The 24,621-nt window shown below is 48.4% G+C and overlaps 1 protein-coding gene across 1 annotated transcript; it reads right to left on the bottom strand.

The window, feature by feature from the left end:
• Positions 1-10,949: 10,949 nt before the first annotated feature.
• Positions 10,950-16,868, bottom strand: STMN1 (stathmin 1). The gene is made up of 5 exons (XM_006747976.3): positions 16,767-16,868; positions 15,025-15,097; positions 14,365-14,537; positions 11,987-12,178; positions 10,950-11,466 (listed from the first exon to the last, which is right to left on the bottom strand). Exons 2-5 carry the CDS (start codon positions 15,035-15,037, stop codon positions 11,395-11,397), a joined length of 450 nt encoding a protein of 149 aa, XP_006748039.1. The 5' UTR covers positions 15,038-15,097; positions 16,767-16,868; the 3' UTR covers positions 10,950-11,394.
• Positions 16,869-24,621: the final 7,753 nt, after the last annotated feature.

Raw genomic sequence — 24,621 nt, forward strand, 5'->3', positions numbered from 1 at the left:
AAATTCTAATCCTGTTAACTGTCTTTGAAGTTATATACCTATAAATTGGACTGGATCCCGAATTCCTCCAGTTTCTTCAAAAATCTGGCAATGACTCCCAACTAATGTTTCCAATTTTCTCCTGCCCTTCTGATTTGGAACTGGTAAGAACAAAGATTGCCCCTGAATCTCCTTGGAAGGGACTCTACCAGGCCCTTTTCACCACCCAAAAGGCAGCCAAACTCTGGGGACTTGCACCTTGGATATGCATCTCACAGCTGGAAAAGGTTCCACTCGCCCTCTGGTCCTATATAAGCGATGGAGACCCCTCCAAATCATAGTGATGAGGAAGAGAAGCAGCTGACGTCAAGGTGAACTGCTTCCTCCCAAGACATCAGGTCAAGACTTCATACTTTAAAGACAAAACCCTTTCTTCTTTCCTTTACTCTGACCCTGGCTTGGAAAGACAACGACAAAGGGGTAAATTTTGCCTTTCAGACTGTGGATTTGTCACCAAACATTCCTTTGTGAACCGGAGGTTGTGAATATCACAGAAATTAAACAAAAATATCATGGGACCCCTGGGTGGCTCAGTCAGTTGGGCATCTGCCTTCGGCTCAGGTCATGATCCCAGGGTCCTGGAATTGAGCCCATGTCAGGTTCCCTGCTCAGAGGGGAGCCTGCTTCTCCCTCTGCCTGCCACTCCCCCGGCTTGTGAGCGCTCTCCCTCTCTCTCTCTCTCTCTGGCAAATAAATAAATAAAATCTTTAAAATAAATAAATAAACAAAAATGTCATGATCTGAAGAAAAAGAAAAAAAAAGTCACAATCTGTGGATACCTTGCCAAAGGAGCAACAAGATTGGAGAACTACAGAGCACTAGCTGAGAGTTGCGCTAATGTCTTAAATTTTGGTTGCATTTTTCAGTTAAGCTGAGAGTCTGATCAAAATGGAGGAACTATTTTAAAAAATGGCTCAAAATAGTGTCACTTATGTTAGGGCCCCACATCAGTAAACCAAGATTTAATGCCTAACCTAACAATGGTTTCGACCTCCGAGAAATGTAACCCTTAACCAGCCCAGCTGGAATCTCCTGGTCAACAGGCGGAGGTATTCCCCTAATAGACCTCTACAATTCCCCTTGAGAGGGTGACCTTGCCTAAAACAATGCGTTCTTTGCTAATAAATTCCTTTTTCTACCCCTCTCTGCCTTTTTTTTTTTTTGAGATTTATTTATTTTAGAGAGAGAACATGAGCAGGAGGGGAAGTGGGAGAGAGAATCTCAAGCAGACTCCACACCGAGCACAGAGCCCGATGTGGGGCTCAATCTCACAGCTCTGAGATCATGACCCGAGCCAAAACCGAGAGTCAGACACCCGACCGACCGTGCCACCCAGGCGCCCCTGCCCCTCTCTGCTTTTAAAAACCATTTTGTACAGCTCCTTGAAGCTCCCCTCTACCTGATAGAGGGGCTGCTGACCCATTCATGAATGGCTTAATAAAACCAATTAGATTTTCAAATGTGCTCGGTGAAAAAAAATTTTTAACAACTGCAAGCCCAGGAAGGAGGGCTGGAGGAGATGCTCTGGCCATGTGGACCTCCTGTTGCCAAGGGTGACTGCTGACCATCGAAAGCTCACAGCCCTTCTCGGGGAGCGGGGGGAGGGAGGTGGAAGAGGATGCAGCCTGGCATCCCCTGCTCCAGGTGCTCAGAGATGAGGCGCTGCTCTGCTCCCGGCCACACGCCAACTCCCTCTCAGCGGTGGGCGGGAAGCTGTACCCCTCGGCCCACAGAGATCCTGAATCTGACCTTGTCTCTCCATCCCGTTGACCGCACCTCCATCCAAGCCACCTTCCTCTCTCCCACACGCCTGCTCCCCACAATCCACTCTTCTCACAGTGGCCGAAGGATCCTTTACACACATGACCCAATCACATGCTCCCTGCTTAAAGCCCCCAGAAGCTTCACATCGCTCATGAAATGTCATGCGACCCCTCATTCTGGCCCATAGGCCAGTACGGCTGGACCCTGACCACCGCCCTGGCGCCGGACACCCCGCCTCCCCTAATCCAGCCACGAGGGCTTTGTTTATGCTCCTTCCTCCCACCTGCTGGTTCCTGCCTTTGCATGCTGTTCCATCTGCCAGGAACACGCCGCGCCCAGCCCACCTCACCTGCAGAGACCCTCACCCCTGCCGCAGTCACTGCCTCTACCAGCCCTTTCTATTCCCTCCAGGGCACTCATCATCCTTTTGTAATGTCTGTCTCCTCCACCAGAATGTAAGCTCTTTTTTTTTTTTTTAAAGATTTGGTTTATTTATTTGACAGAGAGAGACACAGCGAGAGAGGGAACACAAGCAGGGAGAAGGGGAGAGGGAGAAGCAGGCTTCCCGCCGAGCAGGGAGCCCGACGTGGGGTTCGATCCCAGGACCCTGGGATCATGACCTGAGCCAGAGGCAGACGCTTAACGACTGAACCACCCAGGCGTCCCAGAATGTAAGCTCTTGAGGACAAGGACCTGCCTGCCTCGCACATCGCTAAACCCCCAGGGCCTTCGGCTGTGACTGGCGTGTAGGACAACTGTTTGTATTTGTTCAATGAATGAATGAATGGATGGATGGATGAATGAATGGAAAGGCTTGCTTTGGGTACTCTCTTAGGGACATCTAAAGAGAAAGGAGAGGAAGGAGATTGGGGCAGAGGACCTGGTATCCGAGATACGAGTCAGAAACTGGAACCAACCATTGATCATCTTCCCACCAACAGCCAAACCCTCCTCCCTGACTGCCCGAGTGCTCCTGCCAGCAGGAGCGTATCTGGGACTGGGAGTCAGAGTCCATCTGGGGAAAACAGGAGGGAGGCGGTGGGCACAGGCACGTGCCATATCGAACCACTGACTTCAGGCTGGGATGGGACCCAACCATCTGGGGAATGGTGTTGAGCGCGCCAGCTCCTGGCTCTGCCCCTGACCAGCCATGGGTCAGTGACACAACTTTTCTGAACCTCAGTTTCTTGTCTGGAAAAGAGGCTAAGAATAGCATTGACTTCACCAGGATGCTTTAAGGATTCAGTAAGATGGGATAGGTGAAATGCTTATTTACTACAGTGCAAAGCAAATGGCAGGTGCTCAGGAACCCTTAGCAGAAAAGAGAAAGAAAAGAGGGACAGGAAGGAGTGACAGAGCACAGAGAGAGGTGACACAAAAGCAGGCTGCCAGTAAACCAGCAGCAACCCAGTCTGACATGCTGGGAGTTTGTCCCAGAAAAGATATAGAAATGTAAAGCATCCCACACTTTATAGCACCTCCTCCCCAAAATGGACTTTTGAGTTCTCCTGGTTCAACTCCCTCATTTTACAACTGTTCTGAGTCCCAGAAAGGACAAAAATTTCTCTAAGATGCCCAAAGAGATGGCAGAAGAGTTGAGCACAGAGAGGTGGCCAGCTGGGGAGGGAGACGCTCAGATGGGCCAGTGCAGGAGATTATGAGCTCCCTGTTCTCCTCAGTCTGGAGAGGGTCTGCCTTCCTCTGTCCCTGCAGCTCTTTAGTGAGGGGAAATGGTGGACAGAGAAGACCCTGGAGTCCACAGATGGAACACTGGGCTTGGAGGGACAGAGAGGGGCAGGGGGCTGACCTTCCCATCCCCCAAGCACCGGGCTCTGTGCTATGCCCGTCATTAAATTTGGCCCAGGCTCAATACTTGTCCAGCCTGGGAGGGGTTATCCCTATTTTATGGACGAGGATGGGAATGGAAGGCCAGGGAGAGCTAATGGAGCTGGAACTTCAGTCGTATTCTGTGTGACTCCAGGAACGTCTGCCTTGCTTCTCTCTGGGAATTGAAAGGGGAACCACCATTAGCTGCTTGTAAACTGGGTCAAGTCTTTTCTTTCTGGCCTCGAGCTCTTCCCCTGAACAAGAAGGGTAGACTACAGGGGTCACCAAGGGCTTTCCCAGCTGGAGCTGACTTTACTGGAATTCTAAACCAACACGCCTCCCCCGGATGAGTCAGGAGGAAAGCCTGCCAGAAAGCCTGGCAGCCTCCCATCCGACTTTCTTGCCCCCAACTTTCAGGGTAGCCCTGCCCGGGGAGAGCCCCGCTTCGGCCCTGCGCCCCAGACGGCATGGAAGCCTCCTCTCCCCGCTGGACCTCATCCCTCACCCTTTTCTGGGGGCAAATCTCAACCCAACAGTTTAGGGAAATGAAGCCAAACAATGTATCAAGCCCTGCAGTCAGGGGCCTCTTCCCCACCCCCTCCAACACCTTCAAGGCTTTGGGAAGCCCACAGGTCAGGATGTAGGTTAGTGCTTCTCAAACTAAATTCAAAAACACAGGGGTGCCTGGGTAGCTCAGTTGGTTAAGTGTCTGCCTTCAGCTCAGGTCATGGCCCCAGGGTCCTGGGATCAAGTCCCAGGGCAAGCTCCCTGCTCAGGAGGGAGTCTGCTTCTCCCTCTGCCTCCCTCTCCCTGCTTGTGTTCTTTCTCTCTCTCTGTGTCAAATAAATAAAATCCTAAAAAAAAAAAATTCAAAAAGCATGTTTATCTGCAAAGAACTTCCGCTTTTGGAAAATTAAGGAAATCCACCAGACAGTGGTGGTGGTTACAACAGTGTGAGTGTACCGAATACCACTGAATCATGCACTTAAAAGTTAAAGTGGCACATTTTATGTTATGTAGATTTTACAATGAAAATTTTTATAGATAAAATGAATAAAAAAGATGCAAAGTACTAGTCTCGACTTTAATAGTATTCAAATGACCCTGTGCAATGGTTAGAAAAGTTTCTAGATGCTTACTTGCAATTCTGTGTTCTCACGGCGGTCAGCAGAAAGCCTGTGGCCTGGCCAGGGTCCGAGGGCCACTTGGATAGCGCATAGCATTCACTGAGGCTGCGGAGAGGCGGGCTCTGGCTTTGGAAAGCTTCTCAGGAGACTGACCAGAAGGAACAAGACTCCTGCATCCCTGCCCCTCCCCCCCCCGGAAGGTACTTCTAGATAACAAGCCACCTAACCCCACGCAGCCCCCTGAGCCAGGCATGCTGGTCTGACTCATGGCTGGACCCCTCCTTCTACCCCCGTTGGGTCTCCCAGGGCCTTCTTGATGTACACGATTATTCAGGTGTCCCTGTCGGTGGCCAGTGATACACAAAGGCAGCTATGGGGGGGGAGGGGACAGGGGCTGGGGTGAGCTGGGAGAGGAAAGGACAGGGTGGAGGGTGAATTCTTTTCTTCTAGCCCCTCGACCAAACTTGGCCCAAGCCTCACCTCCTGCGGGAAGTCATCCTGGGCCTGCAGCTGCACGGAGAAGCCCCCACCTGCGCCCCCCACATCCCAACACCGGTCTCCCCGTATTTGTATTGAATGGTTGACGTGGTAAATTCAGCCGTGGTGCTGCTCCTCTGTGGCTTGGGAGGGCGATGGAACGTGGCTCGGTGTGAGGGTACGGCCAGGGTTCAGGCTTTTACCAAGTGCCCCTGGGCAGGGCATGGTCCGTACAGCCGAGCAGTGGCCCCAATGGCCGGACCCTGGGCCCACCTCCGCCAGACTTTGGGGGACTGGAGAGGGAGAACTCTTTTAGGGATATTTGCATCCTGAGTACAGTAGTCTCTGCTTGCTGAGCAACACAAAACACTGTGGGTTCTAAAATGAACCAGACACCTAGACTCCAGTTTAGAAATTCTACCTCCAAAGGTCTGATGAGGGTCCCTGAGTCTATTTTGAAAAACCCAGCTGGTGTCTGGCCCATAAGAGGTGTCCGCAAGCGTTTGGAGACGGTGCTCCTGGAAGTGCAGCCTGTCTTTGGCACAGACAGGGACTGTGGCCTCTGGGAGGGGGGCTCGGGGACGGCAGAGGAAGGGGTCACTTTTTACTATATTTCCTTTTGTACCGTTTGGACCTTTGACCTAAAATAAGAGTCTGACTGACTGATGGAGTTGCGGTCATCTGTGTCTGGTTCTGCAGACTCAGGCCTGCAGCCGGGGTCCTCGACTTCCGTCAAGGACAGAAGTGGGTGGGCTGGAGAACAGAGAGCTGTAGAGCGCACGTCCCACCTCAAGGGGGCAGCAGCTGCCCAGAGCCTGCTGACTGCATCTGGGCCTCGCCGGGAGCCCAGGGCTGTCAGATCTTCCAGGTTTTTAAAGATAAGCCTGAAATCAGATTTTCGAGTGGAATTCATTATCAACTCACTTACAGATTTAAACAGCCGGGGTTGAACTCAAGCTGCCTGCAGACAGGCTCTGGCTGCAGGCCACCAGCCTCTGCCTCTGGATCTGAAAGGATGTCATGAAGGGTAGCGCACCTCTGAGGCCAATCTGCAAACCAGGGCAGAGCCATCCTCTGCTTCTAGAGAATCCGACTGACTTCCCATGGGGTCCACACAAAAAGAGGACAAAACAGGTGCCCCTAGGTGGACCACAAGAGTCACCCACCAACTCATAATGATTTAATTCAGCACATATTTATTAATTTAAAGATTTTTTTTTTTTTGAGAGAGAGAGAGAGCACGAGTGGGAGGGGCAGAGGGAGAGGGAGAGAATCCCAGGCAAACCCCACACTGAGCACAGAGCCCAGCGTGGGGCTTGATCTCAAGACCATGAGATCATGACCTGAACCGAAACCAAGAGTCAGATGCTCAACTGACTGCACCACCCAGGTGCCCCAGCACATATTTATTAACCTCCCACCACATGCCAGTCTCAGAGTCAGAGATCCAGTGGTGAATTTATAACAGGCACAGTCCCTGCTCTCTGAGAACCTTCCTTCTAGCTGGAGAGACATACTTGAAAGAAGTAATTGCATAATCATTGTTATGTGATACATAAGGAGCTGCAGTAAAGCGGGGGGTTGATTAAAAGTTAAGGTTTGAGTCCTGAGGGATGCCTGGGTGGCTCAGTTGGTTAAGCATCTGCTTTCGGCTCAAGTCATGATCCCATAGTCCTGGGATCAAGTCCTGCATCCTTGTTGAGCAAGAAGCCTGCTTCTCCCTCTGCCTGCCATTCCTTCTGCTTGTGCTCTGTCAAATAAATAAAAGTCTAAAAAAATATAAAGTTTTGAATCCCAACTCCACACTCTTAGGTATGTCCCTTTGGGCAAATCTGAGTTTCACTTGCCTCATTTCTTGCCTGTAAAATGGGTATAACATCATAGGGTTGTTCTGGGGATTCACTGAGATCATGCAAATAATAAGCTCCCACATAAGAGGGGAGCCTAGGTTTGGCAGGGAGTCCCCCACCCCACGCCCCTCCCCATCCTAGGGATACTGGGGCTTCTTGCCAGCAAGGGGAGGGGGAGGCCACAGATTGAAGGCCCGGGCCGGACGCCTCCTGTACCTAGAGGCTCAGTCCCCTCCATTCTGTGGAGGTGGTGGCCATGGGCATCTGGCTCATCTCCTGCTTCTGTTTCTTACCCTCTCTGTCCACTTCACAGCCCACTTGGCCCCGGTAGGATTTGGTGCCCAAGGACAGGGATGGTGTTGCTCACGACCATGCTGGGAGAAGGCTGGGCCTTTCCAGCTCTGGACCGGAGCCCCTTCACTGAGCTCTTCGAGCCTTAGAACTAAGCTTTAAGAATCTGAACGCATGTATAAAACAAGCCAGAAAATCTTCCCTGGGCCCCTTCAGTGCAGAATACCAGCTTCTGCTGGCAGAGGTCTCAGCCACAGGACCCTTAGGACCTTGTTTGACCTGGACCAAGAGGCAGGAGGCAGATGGCAAGGGACTGAAGCGCCAGCAATGTTTCTGGGGCCGTGAAGTTCAGCTCAGTGGGGGGAGTCCTCAGTGGTCAAGACATGGTTCCCGACCTCAGGGGTCTGCAATCTCACCAGGTAGAGAAGACCCAGAACCCCAGTCTTGGATTTGAAAGGGAGCTTCCGGGGCACCTAATCCTACCTTCCGCCCAAAGGGGAAAGCTCCTTTTAAGGAGCCCAGCTTTCCTCTTTTTCTTGTTCCCAAATGAATCACGTTTAATAGGGATTCAGACAAACTGAATTAACTGTAAGGTGACCAAACCATTATCTGAGAGGACAGACTTACTGGGAGCACTAAAACATCACTGGAAATCAGAACTTTCCACTGGGAGAATAATCCACACGGTAGAAAGGGACACTTTTTATAAAGGACTGTGGGTGGCGGGTGACACCTCTCTTCCCCAGCATCACCGGAGATGGTCAGCAACTGTCTTTCTGAGGAGGGGGGCCCTGGCTGAGTCTGGGGCACCGGGAATTGTTTGGAACAAGAGATGTGAGTGGCCAGAGCAGCCCCCTCCACACGCAGGGCCTGGAGTCAGACAGTGTGCCTAGACCCTCGCCAGCTCCGAATCTCAATCAGGTCAATAACCTCCTAGCCCTGCTTACCTCCTCTGCACCCCAGGGACAATCTGTACTACCTCACAGGGTTGGACCCAAGGAGCCAACTTACATAAAAACGCCTGAAAGTAACTCTCAGTCAACAGGACCTCATTACGGGCCCCAACGCCCCCATCGCCCCGAGTGCTCGTCAAGGGCTTCATTCGTTATTAAGTGCTGGGGTCCATATCTGACCCCTCAGAGGACTGGCTGGAGTCTTTCCTCCTCTATTAGGCCTTCCAGGCCACCAAACCACTAAAGCACACTTGGCTACTATGAGCTTCTGGCGGGGAACGGTATTCTCAGCTAAGTGTTGTACAACTCCCCTCCCCTTCACCATCAGCACGTGGCGCATTGGGATCCCATTTTCATCACTAGCGGACAGCCCAGTGTGTAACACACTCCAGGTGCTTGGACACAGCAGATCTAAGGGCCTTCCCATCCCTCAGATCTCTTTTCCACCAAGGCCAGTCAATCACATCTAAGCACAAAAGTCTCAGGAGGAAGGGACAAACCTCATTTTCCACTCAAGCCAAAAGGAATGGAGTGGGCTCCTTGACGACAGCCCCCGGGCTGAGGGTACACCTCCTGGCCTTGCAAGACTACCTTGAGGGGCTGTCAGGGAAGGCTGGCCCCACCGGGAGAGATGCGCGCTGGAGGCCAGGACAGAGAACACCCAGGCTGGGGTAGTACACGCACACTCCCCGGATGTCACGGGTACCCACTCTTCCTTCCCTCCAAGTTCTATGCCAAGAGTAAGAACGATTTTAACTAACCTAGTTCAACCTTCTCATTTTTGTCCAGGAGAAAACGGAGGCCCAGGACTAAGTGCCTCTCCAGAGGTCAGAGGTAAAATAGCAAGCCAGGGTTTCTGAGGTCATGGGTAAGCTGCACCCGCCCTTCAGTTCCCTGTGACGCATCACTGTCATGAGGTAGGAACTCGGGACCCTTGGGATGTGAAGTCAGAGCCACCATGGGGTTGGTGGGAACTAACTGGGGTATCCTCCCTCAGCCCATCTTGACTCTTTTCTTGCTTTTCCCTAAGTTCCGTTCCCTTCCCTGCAGGTCCTACAGGAACACAAGTTTCCTGCCATCTCTCGGACACCCAGTAAGTAACACTACCCCAAGTTTCTATCTTCACACTGTCTTCACATCCCAGCTACTCACAACTGGCATCTAAAACATCCCTGTGGGCACCAGGTCACCCACACAAACCTCCAACACCTGCGACGTGTCAGAGACTGAGGATAAACGATGCTGAGTTCCTGCACACAAGCCTTACTTTGTTCTATTTATTGTCTGAACTAGCGTCCGACTAAACTACACTTGATCTTGTTGTTTGCCCTGCATGGTCGAACTCTTTACGTTCAGCTTTTTCCCAGAACTACAACTGATCATCTTGGTCTAGGTAAATTTGGAAGTCAATTCAAGGCACACAAAAAGCTGCATCATCTTTTCCAATTTAAGAGGATAAACTTAGCTCACTCACTAGCCTCTGGTTGAGAATAGTTGTCATTTATATGCGTGCTAGATACTAAAGCGGGGGGCGCCTGGGTGGCTCAGATGGTTAGGCGTCTGCCTTCGGCTCAGGTCATGGTCCCAGGGTCCTGGGATCGAGCCCCGCATCGGGCTCCCTCCTCCTTGGGAGCCTGCTTCTCTCTCTCTCATGAATAAATAAATAAAATCTTTAAAAAAAAAAAAATACTAAAGCAGGGTTCTAACTGTGCCTCTACACACACACACACACACACAATTTAATCCTAACAACATAGGAGGAAGATTGCCATAGGCCACTATTATCCTTTAAGTTTGGTAAAACCCAAATCAAAGATAAAGCCGGAGCTGAGGAAGTCCATGCTCGGCACCCAGCAGACCCTCCCCCAGCATTAAGTCACCCGGCACGCTTTCTTGCTATGAGGTGCTGGGCTTCCAAGAGCTTTTATACAGATGTCTGAGAAGCAAATAATCATATGCAATTAAGGCTATTTCCCAAATAGCGTAGGAAAGCTGCCAAAGGCTGTCCCTGAATTGAAAGGCAACACTCTGACAATGGTGAATATTATAACCTCCGGATACAAGATGAAGGAGATGCCAACCTGAACCACCCAAATCACACGTCACTCTGGAAAAGAAGGTTCCTTTTAGCCTCTGCACCAAAGGTTGCTACGTGGGCCCAGAGAATGATATTAAATATTCCAATTTTGGAGTCATGGCTTCTATGGCAGGGAAGTATGAGAGAACACATCCCACCCCCACCTGTAACAGAAAGCCAGTAAACTGTCAAATACCGCTAACCAGGATCTCGCGATTTTCCCTAAACCCTTCTCTCGAAACCCCCTGTGTGCCTTCAATCTGCCTTTTTAACAGGGACACGGGAACAAAATAAGCTTGTTTGCAAATAAACATCTGAAAGACTATCGTAGCAGCTGATCTGGGCCAAGGCATCAAAACAAAGTGATGATTGTGGAAGAAGACAATGCAAAGGACTCTGGAGCGAGAAACTCCAGGGCAGAGAACTTGCGGCGACATGTGCACTGGGTATTTCTGGAGGCCAAAGGCCCATCTGGAACGAGCAGAAACTAGGAAGGTCTCTGTCACTCCAGAGTTTATTACCTGTACAGAAAGGAGTCCCCGCCGACAGCACTGTGCAGCTTTATTAACCATTCAAGTACAGTAGCATCTGGGAAGATCGGGACAGAATTGGGATTTAAAAGTGAACAGATATTCAGCATCTAACAGTTTGAAAGAAGCCACTACATACTCTTTGCACAAACATGTTTTCACAGAGCCAATACAGTACTAGCTGTTAACCCAGGACGCCAGGTGCACTGAAGTAGAAAAGATGCAACAAGAAAAAGTAGCTACATTAGAAAGACTTCAACACTTTAGAAAAAGAGTACAACACTTTCCGTTTCTCCCCTTTAGCCCCGAAAACAACATCATACAATCTGGATCTACCTATACAGTCCTACATCAGCTTCTAGAAGATTTGTCAGGAGGGCAAAAATAAAATGACACTGGCCAGTACAGTCTTTGGATATTTGGGCAGGGGAAGGGGAGAAAGTCAGTGCTCAGAACAAATTAGTCAGCTTCAGTTTCATCAGCAGGATCTTTGGATTCTTTGTTCTTCCGCACTTCCTCAACGTGCTTGTCCTGGAAAGAAACAGCATCCGTCAGTCAAATCACAAAGCCTGCCAAGCCGCGCACCCTGAAAGAGGCCCGACGGCAGCATCTGGGCGTGCGTTATATACTACGTTAGTGGGAAGCACACAGAGTTCTAGAACATTATCTTCAAACTTCCTTGGGTCACTCATGGAACCTGATGACTGAGGCTCCTACTGCTCTTTCAAAGAATGTACAATTTTTTCTGGAAATCACTGAATACCCCATCTTACTTTTTTTTAAAGGTTTTATTTTTTAAGTAATCTCTACACCCAATGTGGAGCTCGAACTCACAACCCCAAGATCAAGAGTCGCATGCTGTACTGACTGAGCCAGCCAGGTGCCCCCGCTCCATCTTATTTTAAAAGCAGATACCTCTCATTTAATATGTTGAGCCCCGAAACTGAGGACAGAGACACCCAACGCCTTGATCAAGGCAATTAGTTCGAGCCACCTCACGGGTGCAGACTTCAAGCTCTCGACCCTCTCACAGCAAAGCTGGGCCACCGACCTTCTCCCGCAAGCGCTCCAGTTTGGCAGCCATCTGGGCCTCTCGGTTCTCTTTGTTGGCCTCCATTTTGTGGGTCAGCTTTTCTTCCGCCATCTTACTGAAGTTGTTGTTCTCCTCTATGGCTTTCTGAAGCACCTCCTTCTCGTGCTCCCGCTTCTCAGCCAGCTGCTTCAAGACCTCGGCTTCGTGGGACTGAAAAATGTTTAACAGGCTAGACGCTCTGAAGTTTATTTAGCATTAAATTTTTGACCAAAAAAAGTTATTAACCAGGAAGACTGAAAAGAGGCAGAAATTGAGATCTCTTTAAATATAACCTAAGCCAGGGCCTGAATCGTCTGTACCAAAATACTGTGAAAATCACCCTCTTTTTCTAGTGTTTGTATTTACTTTGGAAAACTGCCCAGGTTTGTTCAGTCTTGCCCAACTGTTCTCTAAAGGAATCCCTGTTAAGATTTACTGTTTAATGGTAACAAGAGGACTTGTAACATGCACAGGGGAAATGGAGCTGTACTGTCAAGAACTGGTTATTGAACTTCAACGTCCACCTGAAGAAAATTAGCTTATTATAACAAAAGTAACCATATCGATAAAAAGAAAAAAACATGAATGATAGGGAATTTAAGACTAAGCCCCCAGATTACTATTTGAGCCAGGCGGGATTTCTGTTTCATGGAAAAGCTTCATCGCTGTTCTCTCTGGAAGTGGCATTCACTTCCACGCCACTGGAGCTGTTACCACGGTGCGCCTCCTTCAACAGACTCAACACTCAACAGCATGTTACCAAACAGATTCCGATGTGCCTGGAAGCATCACCGAGGCAGGAAAACTACAGAGCACCTGCCGCTGGTTCTGTTCACTCTCTTCTGCAATATCCCAGTCCCAAGTTTCACTATATAAAGCACAGGCTACTGACTACAGGGCCAGGGTTGGTTCCTTACAGATTTCTCCGTCTAGCCGTTGGCTGCATTTCCTCACAAACTCAAAACTCCACAAAACTCCCTCAACCTCCATAGGAGCTCAAACTGCGCAGACGAGCAGGTAGGAGACAGAGCTCCCTAGCAAACACTGCCACCCAACCCGGGGAAATGAACCGCAGTGCCGACAGAGGGTCAGTGCACATTCACACGTGGCACTGAAACATACAGGGCACGTGGTACAGCAGCTTCAACAGGGGCCTGTATGTGTGGTTAGATGTGTCAGACTTCACACTGTACTAACTGTGTTGGTCAGGGGCACGTTACTACCTCACCTTCTTGTGCCTACTTTCCTTCATTTTATTTTGTTAAAAAAATTTTTTTTATTAAGTAAATTCTATACCAAACGTGGGACTTGAACTCACGACCCCAAGATCCAAGAGCCACGTGTGCTACTGACTGAGCCAGCCAGGGCCCCTCCCTAATTTTAAAATTAAACCCACTCACCTTAATCAGGGTTGTTGGAAGGGAATAAGAATTTATATAAAGTTCTGCATGAAAAGAATACTGAATGGAAGGAAATGCACCAAAATGTTAACAATGGTTATTTCTGGGAAGTAGGGTAAGGAATACTTTTAATTTCCTATGTATAAACTTCGGATTCCCAATTTTTCTATAACAAGCATATTAATATTTGTTGATCTTTCTGATTTGGGTTTTTTTTTTTTTTTTTTAAGTAGGCTCCACACCTAGCATGGAGCCCAACATGGAGCTTGAACTCAAGACCCTGAGATCAAGACCTGAGCTGAGATCCAGAGTCAGACGCTTAATTGACTGAGCCACCCAGGTGCCCCTTTTCTGATTTGTTTTTAAAAATGGGTATTCTATAGAACTGCTTAGGTAAGAGAAAAGCTGCTCCAATATCATTAGGCCAGTTGAGCAACACAATCACATTACCAGCAATTTAAAATGTTTTTATTGTACAGCTCTCAGGAAAAAAAACAAACCACACAGGCACACATACAAACCAAACCAAACCAGGAAAAAAGGGGGGGAGGGGGAAGAATCATCCACCAACAAATCTATTTTTCAAAGAGAAAGCAAGAGAAGCAGGAACTTTGGCTTCAGATAGACCTAAGCTTGAATTCTGGCTCCAAAACTCACTAGCTATAGGACTTGGGAAAATGACAACATTTCCGAGACCATTTTCTCATCTCAGTATCTCAGACATCTACCCTTTTAGGGTCAAAGGGTTAAAGGAGAAAAACAGAAGTAAAGGACTTGGTACATAATATGAGCTCAGTAAATGATGCCAGGCATTTTCTTCTAGCTGCTGGCATATGTAATTTTCACAGTTATAATCACATCTAGCTCCAATTCTGTTTTCCTCCTGTTATGGAAATAAAACTGATCTGCCACATTATATAAATAAATATCCTGTTTTCTGTGAATTGTGATGTTTACCTTGCGTCTTTCTTCTGCAGCTTCTAATTTCTTCTGAATTTCCTCCAGGGAAAGATCCTTCTTCTTGGGAGGGGAAAGGGGGAATTCTGGGACGGATTCTTTTGATCGAGGGCTGAGAATCAGCTCAAAAGCCTGGCCTGAGGCACGTTTCTCCAGTTCTTTCACCTGGATATCTGGATTTGATCATATTCATAATGTATTCAGAAAAATGGGGTTTTCCTATTCTAGTAAACTATCCTATAATTTTCTAGAAACCAAATCAATTTAATGAATAGAATTCGGGCTGATAAAGAAGCTGTGTTTGCAGGCAAGAAATTATTTAAATACCACCTCCCACAAACCCAAAGCTCAATATTTTTGGATTAAAAAAATGCCACTCTATCAGTGTTTGACAATCACTTTAATAAACAAAAGGAAGACTTGTGCAAAACTCCACAGTTTTGCTCTCAACCAAGCCAAACCATCATATTATGAAACAATTAGGAGCTCTCAGTACATTCAAGTGATAATTTTTTCTTCTTTATTCTCGGGGATTTATAAAATGGGTTTTTGATAAGACCAAAATACAACTGCCCAATTAATGGCTTAAGACCTAAATCCATCTCCTATTATAAAATCCTAAACCCATCACAATTCAGCTTTTCCAAATAGATTACCTACCAGAAGAAGCCATGGTGAACAGAAGACAAGAGACTGGCAGTGTATTCTACACAATCCACTGGCAAGGAAAACCCTGAAAACGATTTTCAAAAGCATGCGATCAATTTCTTTGCATTTCTAGGTCATTGATCCAAAGGGACCTCAAATCACATCCACATAAATCAGTGTCAGAAAAATCACTACCATGGAATTAAATAAGACATCATTAACTAGAAAATTATAAAAATCAACAAAATACTGAAACACTGGTAAATTTGAACTGAATAGAACATTGGTTGCAGAAAATCAAGTCAACTGAGCTTGCCTGTTCAAAAAATATCTTGGATTTTAAAAATTAGACGACGTTAAGTCCCAATATATTTTTTCCCCTAAAAACTCTAAAAATTTCCCCCCACAACGGCGAAAAGATATTCCAGATTCAACTCAACAGTGAGACCGGAGCCATCTTAATACTGCCTACAACTCATTGTGCAAATGAAATGCCCACCCCTGCTTTGTCTGCGTCTGCCATGGTGGAAAACAAAACGCCCAAGCTAATATTAACCAGTATGTTGAACTCCTATTGTTCCAGAGGCTTAAGCTCCTTAGCCAACAGCGAGCAAAATTAATCAGTTTTATGAACCTTTAGGCTTTAGGTTATAATATTTGCTGCCTTATATCACGAAAAATTCTACATCCCTACTTGATTTTTTTTAAGGTCATTATCCTTGTACACCCCAGGCTAATAAGAAAACCTAAGATTGCAGGTTTCAACAGCTGGAAATTAAAAACCCTAAGCAGCGAAACGGTCTAACCCCGGCAGAGCAAGAGACGCAGCACCGGACCCAGAATGGGCGTGGCCCCGGTCCAAGTGAGGAAAAGCGGGTGGCCGCCCCCGGCCAATCAGAGCACGCCCTGCGCTCCGGCCCCTGGCCCCGCCCCCTTCCTCCCCGCGCCTTTTCGAATCTCCCCGAACTCACAACACCCCGGAGCCCGCGCGCGTGGGAAGGGGAGGGATGGGCGGGGCTAACGGTCCTATCTGGGTAACTCCGCCCTTCCCGGGCTCGCCGCGCGCCGACGCCCCCCCCAACTCCCGCCAAAAACATCTCGAGGCCGCCCCCACCCCCGCAGCAGCTCGGCGGGTGGGGCAGGCCGGGAGAACCGGCCGTGGGGTAGCTCAGGCATCGGCCCGCTACCTCCTCCTTTCACTCTCACCCACCCTGCCTCCACCCTAGCTGTCCGCGCCCCCCGCCGCGAGGACAGGATTGCTCTCGTGGGATGTCAGCCTCTCGGGCTCGGCCCTAGTCACTGGGCGAAGGCGACAGTGGGGAGAGGGAGCGGCCCTAGCCGCCCGCAGTCCGATGCTATGGCCGCTGCCCTCTAGAGGCGCCGCCCCGCCCCTTCAGACAATGGGGACCCCAGCGGGGCTGAGCTAGCAAGTGAAAGGAGAGAGGCAACCGAGGGCCCACGCCCCCTATTGTCTCCAAGACGGCACCCAGGGCTAACGCCCAGGGCTTGCCCAGCTGGCCGCGCCCCCTCCCCACGATAGCCGCGCCCCCAGGGAGCGGGGACAAAGCCGAGGCTCCGCCCGAGCCATACACAAAGCGGAGCGACCCCCGCCCGCCAGACCCACTTGGGGCCCGCGGCCACGCCCGCCGCCCTCCGGCTGGGGGTCGCTGCCATGGCCCGGCCCCTCCCGCCGGCCGCATCCCTCTCGCTGGCCCCCAGCCTCCAGCCGCCTCCTCCCAGAGCCCCGCACCCACCTGCTCGGTCCGAGCCGCCTGGCCACACTCTGAGCACCAACAGACCCGGGCGCGCACAAAAGCGCCAAACAGCAGCACGTGACCTCCCCACCGGGCTCTCCATTGGCTGAAACCAGCGGCACGTGCCGCCCCCTCCCCCACAGCCCAGGTGGCCCCGCCCCTCGGGACCCCCGAGCACCTCGGGAAGTGTAGTCCAGGCTGGCGGGGTAGGGGGACAATGCGAGGGGTGGGGGGCATTTGGGGATCTCCCCGGATGTGAGCAGGGGGCCCGGGCGGTTGTCTGGCCGCTGAAGAGGGCTATACTGTGGTCCCTAGCCTGGATCTGAGCCAGCTCTCCCATCCCTGAGAAAAGGGCGGGGCCGGGCGGGGCGGGGTCCCTCCCTACCTCTCAGAGGGTGGCCCCCTGGACTCCTCCTCCGTGGAGCCACGTGCCCCGCATCGCCCCAAGGGCAACACTCGGACAGCGCAGTGCCCCTACAGTGCCCCACCCCTTGCTGCCACCTAAGACGCCCAAGCCCTTGTTACAGGACAATGCGACTCTTTGCCGCTGTAAGGCCCCCCTGCAAGCCGGCGCCCTACCTCGACACCCGCGTGTAACCTGCATTGTGACATCATTGTAATCCCTTAACCCACTCAGCCCTAACAGGTCACGGGCGTGGCCCTTCCTCACGGAGCGAGTTTTCGCTACCATACTCGGGTCCCGGAGCTGATGACCAGAGAACCGTGGGGGGGGAAGAGCGAGGCTCTGGAATTTGATCTCCTTTGGTCTAACAGTTACTCCGCTTAAATGCAGACTCCATCTGTTCTGCCTAGCCTTCTGCCTGATAATAGGGACGGAAGAGCAATAGCAGTTCTAGACAACATAGACTGCAGTTAAGTGTTGCTTTTGTTCTTGGAGCACGTGCTCCCAGTGCAGTGCTGGGCCCTTTTAAAGAATCAAAACAAAAGGGGGAACCCACAAGGTCACGGTTCCTCCTGGCCTGGTTTGATGAGAAGCACAGCAGAGGCACAAAGGAAACTGGTCTGACCTGAGCGATCTTAGAATGACTGGCCGCCTTCTTCCCACAGAAAGGCCAGAAGAAAAATAAAATGAACGTGGTTTCCAGATCCCTCTTCCCATTCCCCAGACCAAGGTTGTGTCTTTGGTCTTCCGGTGGTGGTCACTACACCAATGCACCTGCTTTGAGATCCTGACTGGGTAGAAGGACACCTTCATTTTATTAATCAATGGGTCCAGACTCCCCATACCAAGAAACAAATATGACTAACTCTGCAGAAACAACAGTCCTAATTGTAAAAGGCTCCAGCCAGTCACTGGGGATGTGCTGGAGATAAATACAATTACTGGGTGCCTGAGACAAGGAAAACTGGATCATAGAGGCAGCAGACACACCACACAAAGCAAACAGCCATTTGCTGTTGCCTGAAATATGCTTGTTGTAGCATTTTCTCCAACAATCGCCCTTGTGTGGGGTCAGTCTCTCCCCCGCACCCAATCGAAGTGGTTTTCCTTTAGCATGTGAGCAAGACCAGGAATAATTCAGATTCTAAGCCCTGAAAGCCTTCTCCCTCTCAGACCGAACCTAGCTACAAAACGGCCAGGTGTTTCCATCTGTCAGTTTTCTGAGCAAAATCTCAGAAATCGTTAGAAAGCCTGGAGCGGGGTGGGTATAGAGCTCACCGGAAAGTGACAGATTGGCAGGCAACACAAACGAGCACCGGAACCCAAGGCCAAGAGGTCTATTATCCCCGAACCAGCTTTTATCTTGAAGTCTTTACTTGAACTGGAGGTTTGCAGAGGAAGGTCCCACCCATCTGATGTATATTTCTTTTAAATACAAGAAATTGCCATGCAAAAATCTTACGTTTCTGACTATTAATGTTGTGACAGGAAAAAAAAATAAATCTTTCAAAACACTGATTATTTTAAAGCACTTACACCACTTCCCCCCACCTTTCCTTTTTCCCTAGAGCAGATGTCTATTTCCATGGAAACCACAGCTAGGAACGAAGATGTTAGAACTCATGGAGATTTTTAATCTTTTGTAACAAGGCTACTTAGCTGGTGGGTTTGTTGTTAGATGCCTAGTCCTGCCACAAGGATTTCCTGAGCTCCTCACTGCTGCTTGAGGCCTGGGGGGCGGGGGCGCGGGGGTGTGTAAGTGTGCCCCTTTAACAATCCTTTGCATAAAAAGGTGCATGTGTGGTGAGGTGACCCCAGTTTCCTAGGTGGGGCTGCTTTTCTGAGAGCCAGACCACAGCTATTAATTGTCACCTCTGTCTATAGAGGTTCCTACACGAGCCCTGGAATAGGAAGGGCTTTCAACTCGAAGGCGAGAAAACAGCTTTGCCACTTCATGGAGAGGGACAGAAGCTCCTTTCTGGGAAGCTGGCTAAAACTCCCTTCAAAAGCCACTCCCTCCTGAAGTGGCAGCAAGGAGTTAACATTCCCATCTTGGAACTGCCTATCTTTGCCCATGAGAATTATTTTTGCCTCTGCTCAGATGGTGTGGTCGGATTGCTGTGGAGCTCGCTGTGACTATGGATTAGCACAAAGTGAAGTCAAGATATGGCAGCCCTCCAGCTTATTTGATCTGTGTAGACAGCTAAAGGAGAGCACTTCAGGCTTCAAAGTCTAGAAGGGATGTCTACACTGATCAAACGAGCCGGGCTGTTGTCAAATCTCCTCTGTTCTTACAGAGCACCGCAGCCTTTGTTCATTGTTGGGTCTGAGGCTGCCGGGGTTGTCGCTCGCCTGGGCGCCGCCGGGTTCCAGCGCTTACGGGGCCTGTCCTTGGCAAAAGGATATTGTGGGAGAGGTTTTCTCCTTGTCCCCAGCCTCTCTATTCCCTTTGTCCCCTAAACCTTAGGCACTGTGCTCTAACACTCCCGTCCCTGTTCAAGCCCTGTCTGTGAATCTATTTCACACTCAGGAGACGGTTAAGTCCCAGAGGGTGGGGCCTGTGCCAAGACGGTGGGACTTGCACGTCCCTGGGGCCCAGAATGGGGCCTGGCTCAGGACGGTGGGACTTGCACGTGTGCAGCTGACTTGAGGCAAGAACCACCTCTGTCATCTTCTGTCTCCTCCTCTGTGCTGCTAGACACCTGCTCCATAGAAGGGTGGTGAGGACTAAATGAGATGATGTACATGAGGGTGCTTAGCACGATGCCTGGCATGTGTTAACTCTTGTCGCTAGAGTTACTTGTTACTCTAGTTACAAGTAGTCGCTTGATTACTATAGGTTATGGAATGAATGAATGGATTATTGAATGAATGCATGCATGAATGGATGGATGGATGGATGAATTCCCACACTTTGTTAGGAATCAGAGTCACTGGGTTAACTCTTCCTATTCGATGTTTTTAAAAATTCAATTAATTTAACATTTTGGATAACCCATTCATGTAGTTTAGAAATAAAGTATAAAAAGGGTGCCTGGGTGGCTCAGTCGGTTAAGCGTCTGCCTTCAGCTCAGGTCGTGATCCCAGGATCCTGGGAAAAAGTCCACCTTGGGCTCCCTGCTCAGCGGGGAGACTGCTTCTCCCTCCTCCCTTCCCCACTGCTCATGATCTCTCTCTCTCCTTCTCATGCTTTCTCTCTCTAAAAATAAATAAAATCTTAAAATTAAAAAAAAAAAAAAAGAAAGAAAGAATAAAAAGTCCTCTTCCCTTTTCTGTCCCGATCTGCCAAATCCATCAACCCTCCCCTCCCCAACCATAACCACTGTCATCAGTTTCCTGGGTATCCTAGAGTTTCTTCAACAAGTTTCTAGATGTGTATTCTTAGTCCCCCTTCATCATACAAATGGTAGTCAACAGTAACGGTTCTGCACTTAGCATTTTTTCACTTCACGATACATGTCAGGGATCTTTTCCCTGTTCGTACATCAAGCGTTTCCTTGATCTGGGATTCACTGTATGAATATTCCATAATCTAGTTAACCTGTGCCTTCTCCATGGCTTTTAGGTTATTCCCAATTATTTGCTATTTCAAACACTGCTGTTATGAATAACCACATATATATATATATGGCACTTTCCACATGGGTGAGTAGATCTGTAAGACATTTTCTGAGAGTGGTATTGTGAGGTCAAAGGGCAAACACATCTGTCATTTGGACAGTGCCAAACTGCCTTCCACGGGAGATGTACTAGTTCCACACTCACCTTGTGGTGTTTTAATTCATTGTCTCAATTCACTCAAAAATGGTTTGAAAGGCTTTGTCCCTAGAAATTTCAGGCATCAGGGAAAAGGAGGGGGAGGACTAGAAATCCCAAGAAAGACGTGGCTGTCAATTCTGTCTATATTAATAATTCCTATAACTACCTGACAAGCAGCAGCTGATCTCAGAACAGCTTTGGTGCCCACACAGTTGTGCTCCTCCTACTCTGTCCTGTGGTGGAAGTGTCTGCAGGTGTCGCTGTGAGATTGGAAGCCTTTTGAAGGCAGGGTCTTTTTCTTGGTTGTATCACACTCCCCTCCCATGACGCTTGACACAGTGCCTAGCATGCATCTTATTTAATTAATTCTAAGATGTATGTTTTCCCCACATTTTTGTGTCTCTGAAATTGGCTAGACCTCATGGTCAATAAATAGCATGTCATAATTAGTGACAGCCTATTTTCTTAGTGGGACATAAATTAATGGTATCTTAAAAATCAATGGCATTGGGGCGCCTGGGTGGCTCAGTTGGTTAAGTGACTGCCTTCGGCTCAGGTCACGATCCTGGAGTCCCGGGATCGAGTCCCGCATCGGGCTCCCTGCTCAGCGGGGAGTCTGCTTCTCCCTCTGACCCTCCTCCCTCTCATGCTTTCTGTCTTTCATTCTCTCTCTCTCAAATAAATAAATAAAATCTTAAAAAAAAAAATCAATGGCATTTTTGAGTCAGCGAAATGTTGGAAAGGGCGCCCATATTAAATGTGTGAGTGGAATGACGGCCAAGATGTCGCTGTTCCTGCCAGTCCTCTCACTCCGAGTCCTAACCCTCACAGTTTCCCATTTAGCTGGTGGCTTTGCTAGACACTCACCCTCCAGGTTTAAAACTTCAGTCAGACTCAACTCTTCCCTCTTTCTCGCCCAAGCCTCCAATTATGGAAACTTAGCATTTTCTAGTAGAACAGAACCTTTAAAATGATAATTGCTACAAAAAGAACAAAGCTGCTCACACTTCCTGATTTCATAACTTACTACAAAACTACAGGAATCAAAACAGTGTAGTACTGGCATAAAGACAGACATACAGCCCAATGGAAAAGAATAGAGAGCCCAGAAATAAACCCTTGCATATGGGGTCAAATGACTTTTGACAAGGAGGCCAAGATTCATTCAATAGGGAAAGGACAGACTTTTCAACAAATGGTGCTGGGAAAACTGGATATTCATTCACATGCAAAAGAATGAAGCTGGGCCCTTACCTCACACCATATACAAAAATCAACTCAAAATGGATCAAAGGTCTAAATGTTTATAAAACTATAAAACTCTTAGAAGGAAACATAGGGCAAAAGCTTCATGACATTCAATTTGGCAATGATTTCTTAGATGTAACGTCAAAGGCACAGACAACAAAAGAAAAAAATAGACAAATTGGATTTTATGAAAATTTAAAATTTTGTGCATCAAAAGAGTATCAACAGAATCAAAAAGCAACCCACAGAATGGGAGGAAATAATTGCAAATTATATATCTGATAAGGGATTCACATCCAGTATACAGAGAGAACTTCTAAAACTCAACAAACAACCTACTTCAAATATGAACAAAAAAAGGCCTTAAATAGACATTTCTCCAAAGATAATATACAAATGGCCAATAAGCACATGAAAAGATGCTCAACATCACTAATCTCCCAACCAAGTACTAACCAGGCCCGACCCTGCTTAGCTTCCGAGATCTGACGAGATTGGGCCGGGCACGCTCAGGGTGGGTTGGCCGTAGACTCAACATCACTAATCATTAGGGAAATGTAAATCAAAACCACAATGAGATAGCACCTCATACCCATTAGGATGGCTACTATAAAACAAAACAAAACAAAACCAAAAAACGGAAGATAACAAGTGCTGGAGAGGATGTGGAGAAACTGGAGCCCTTGTGCATTGTTGGGAATGCAAACTGGTACAGCCACTGTGGAAAACGGTATGGAAGTTCCTCAAAATATAAAAAATAGAATTGCCATATGATCCAGCAATTCCACTTCTGGCTATACACCCAAAATAATTGAAAGCAGAGTTTTGAAGGGATATTTGTACACCCATGTTCACGGCAGCATTATTCACAATAGCTAGAATGTGGAAGCAAATCAAATGTCCATTTCCAGATATACACATAAGTGAAATGGTACGTCCATACAATGGAATATCATTCAGCCTTAAGAAGAAGGAAATTCTGACACAAGCTACAACATGGATGGACCTTGAGGATATTATGCTCAGTAAGATAAACCAGTCACAAAAAGATAAAAATACTGTATGATTCCACTTATATGAGATGCTTAGAGTCGTCAAAAATCATAGAGATTCAGAAAGTAGAATGATGGTTGCCGGGGCTGGGGGGAAGAGGAACTAGGGGGTTATTATTTAGTGGGTACAGAATTTCAGTTTTACAAGGTGAAAAGAGTTATGGAGATGGGTGGTGATGGTGACTGCACAACATTATGAATGTATTTAATATCCCGGAACAGAATACTTAAAAATAGTTAAGGGGGCGCTTGGGTGGCTCAGCCAATTAAACATCCAACTCTTGATTTTGGCTCAGGTCATGATCTTGGGGTCGTGGGATCGAGGCCCCCATGGGGCTCCACATGCAGCAGGGAGTCTGCTTGAGATTCTCTCTCTCTTCTTCCTCTGCCCCTGCCCCCGTTTGAACACACTCTCTCTCTAAAATAAATAAAATCTTAAAAAAATAGTTAAGATGGCAAATTTTATATGTGTATTTTTTTGTTATGTATATTTTAATACAATAAAAATAATTGGAAAAAAATGATAATAGCTAACATACAGAATGTTTACCATGAGGCAGGCACTGGTCTAAACACTCTCCATGAGATAACTCATTTAATCCTCATAACAATCTTATGAAATATTATTAGCCTAACTGTAAAGCTGAGGAAAGGAGGGTGACTAACTACCCTGTCTTGCCCAGGACTGAGGGGTTTTCTGGGATGTAGGACTTTCAGTGCTAAAAGTAGGAAAGTCCCAGCCAAACCTTGGATGAGCTGGTCATCCTAAAGGAAACTGAGACACAGAGAGACAGTATCTTCCTTAGACGTACCAAACAGGGTCCTTGGCCTAGGCCCTGCACTTTCAAGGGCTGCACTCTGACCCTCCAGCTGTGCCACTTCTCCCAGGCAAGCTTTCCCCTGGGGCCAAGGATATGAGCCCACCTGGAACCTGGGCAACCCTTTGAAACCACACTGTAGGTATCCGGGACTCTAGAATTCCCTGTCCAAATGACCTGAGTCCACTTTCAGCATCTCCGCCAGCACCTTCCTGGTTCATCCTCCCAAGGGCAAACTTCCCTGCCTGAGTGCAGGGCTGGCTACTTGTAAGGGGTAGGGACAGAACCTGGGCATGAGGGCCAGGAAAAGGAAGTGAAGGGGGCTGGCTCTGCCACGCTCTAACCTGAAACTCCAAGGAATCCGAGAATTCTCAACTTAAAACCTGACATTCTAGCTTATTACGGAGGTATATTTCTCAAGGTAGAAGGATAAAACATATATTTTTTAAAAATAGTTTGTGAGCTTGATTTATAACTCTTACATACTTAGACCTAAGGTATGTGGGCTTCTCTTTTATCCTCCTTTCTCGAGTCTGGCAAATGTTAGCAGTAGGCCTGCAGAGATTGAATCACTA

This window comes from Leptonychotes weddellii, chromosome 4 (assembly GCF_054177405.1).
Source record: "Leptonychotes weddellii isolate Sample4059 chromosome 4, ASM5417740v2, whole genome shotgun sequence".
In the NCBI taxonomy this organism is placed as follows: domain Eukaryota; kingdom Metazoa; phylum Chordata; class Mammalia; order Carnivora; family Phocidae; genus Leptonychotes; species Leptonychotes weddellii.

Excerpts from the sequence above, each read along its gene's own strand:
- STMN1 (XM_006747976.3), bottom strand. Across the intron at positions 12,179-14,364 it reads CTGCAGAAGAAAGACGCAAG|TCCCACGAAGCCGAGGTCTT; the intron begins GTAAACATCACA and ends AACATTTTTCAG. Across the intron at positions 11,467-11,986 it reads TGGAGCGCTTGCGGGAGAAG|GACAAGCACGTTGAGGAAGT; the intron begins GTCGGTGGCCCA and ends GTTTCTTTCCAG.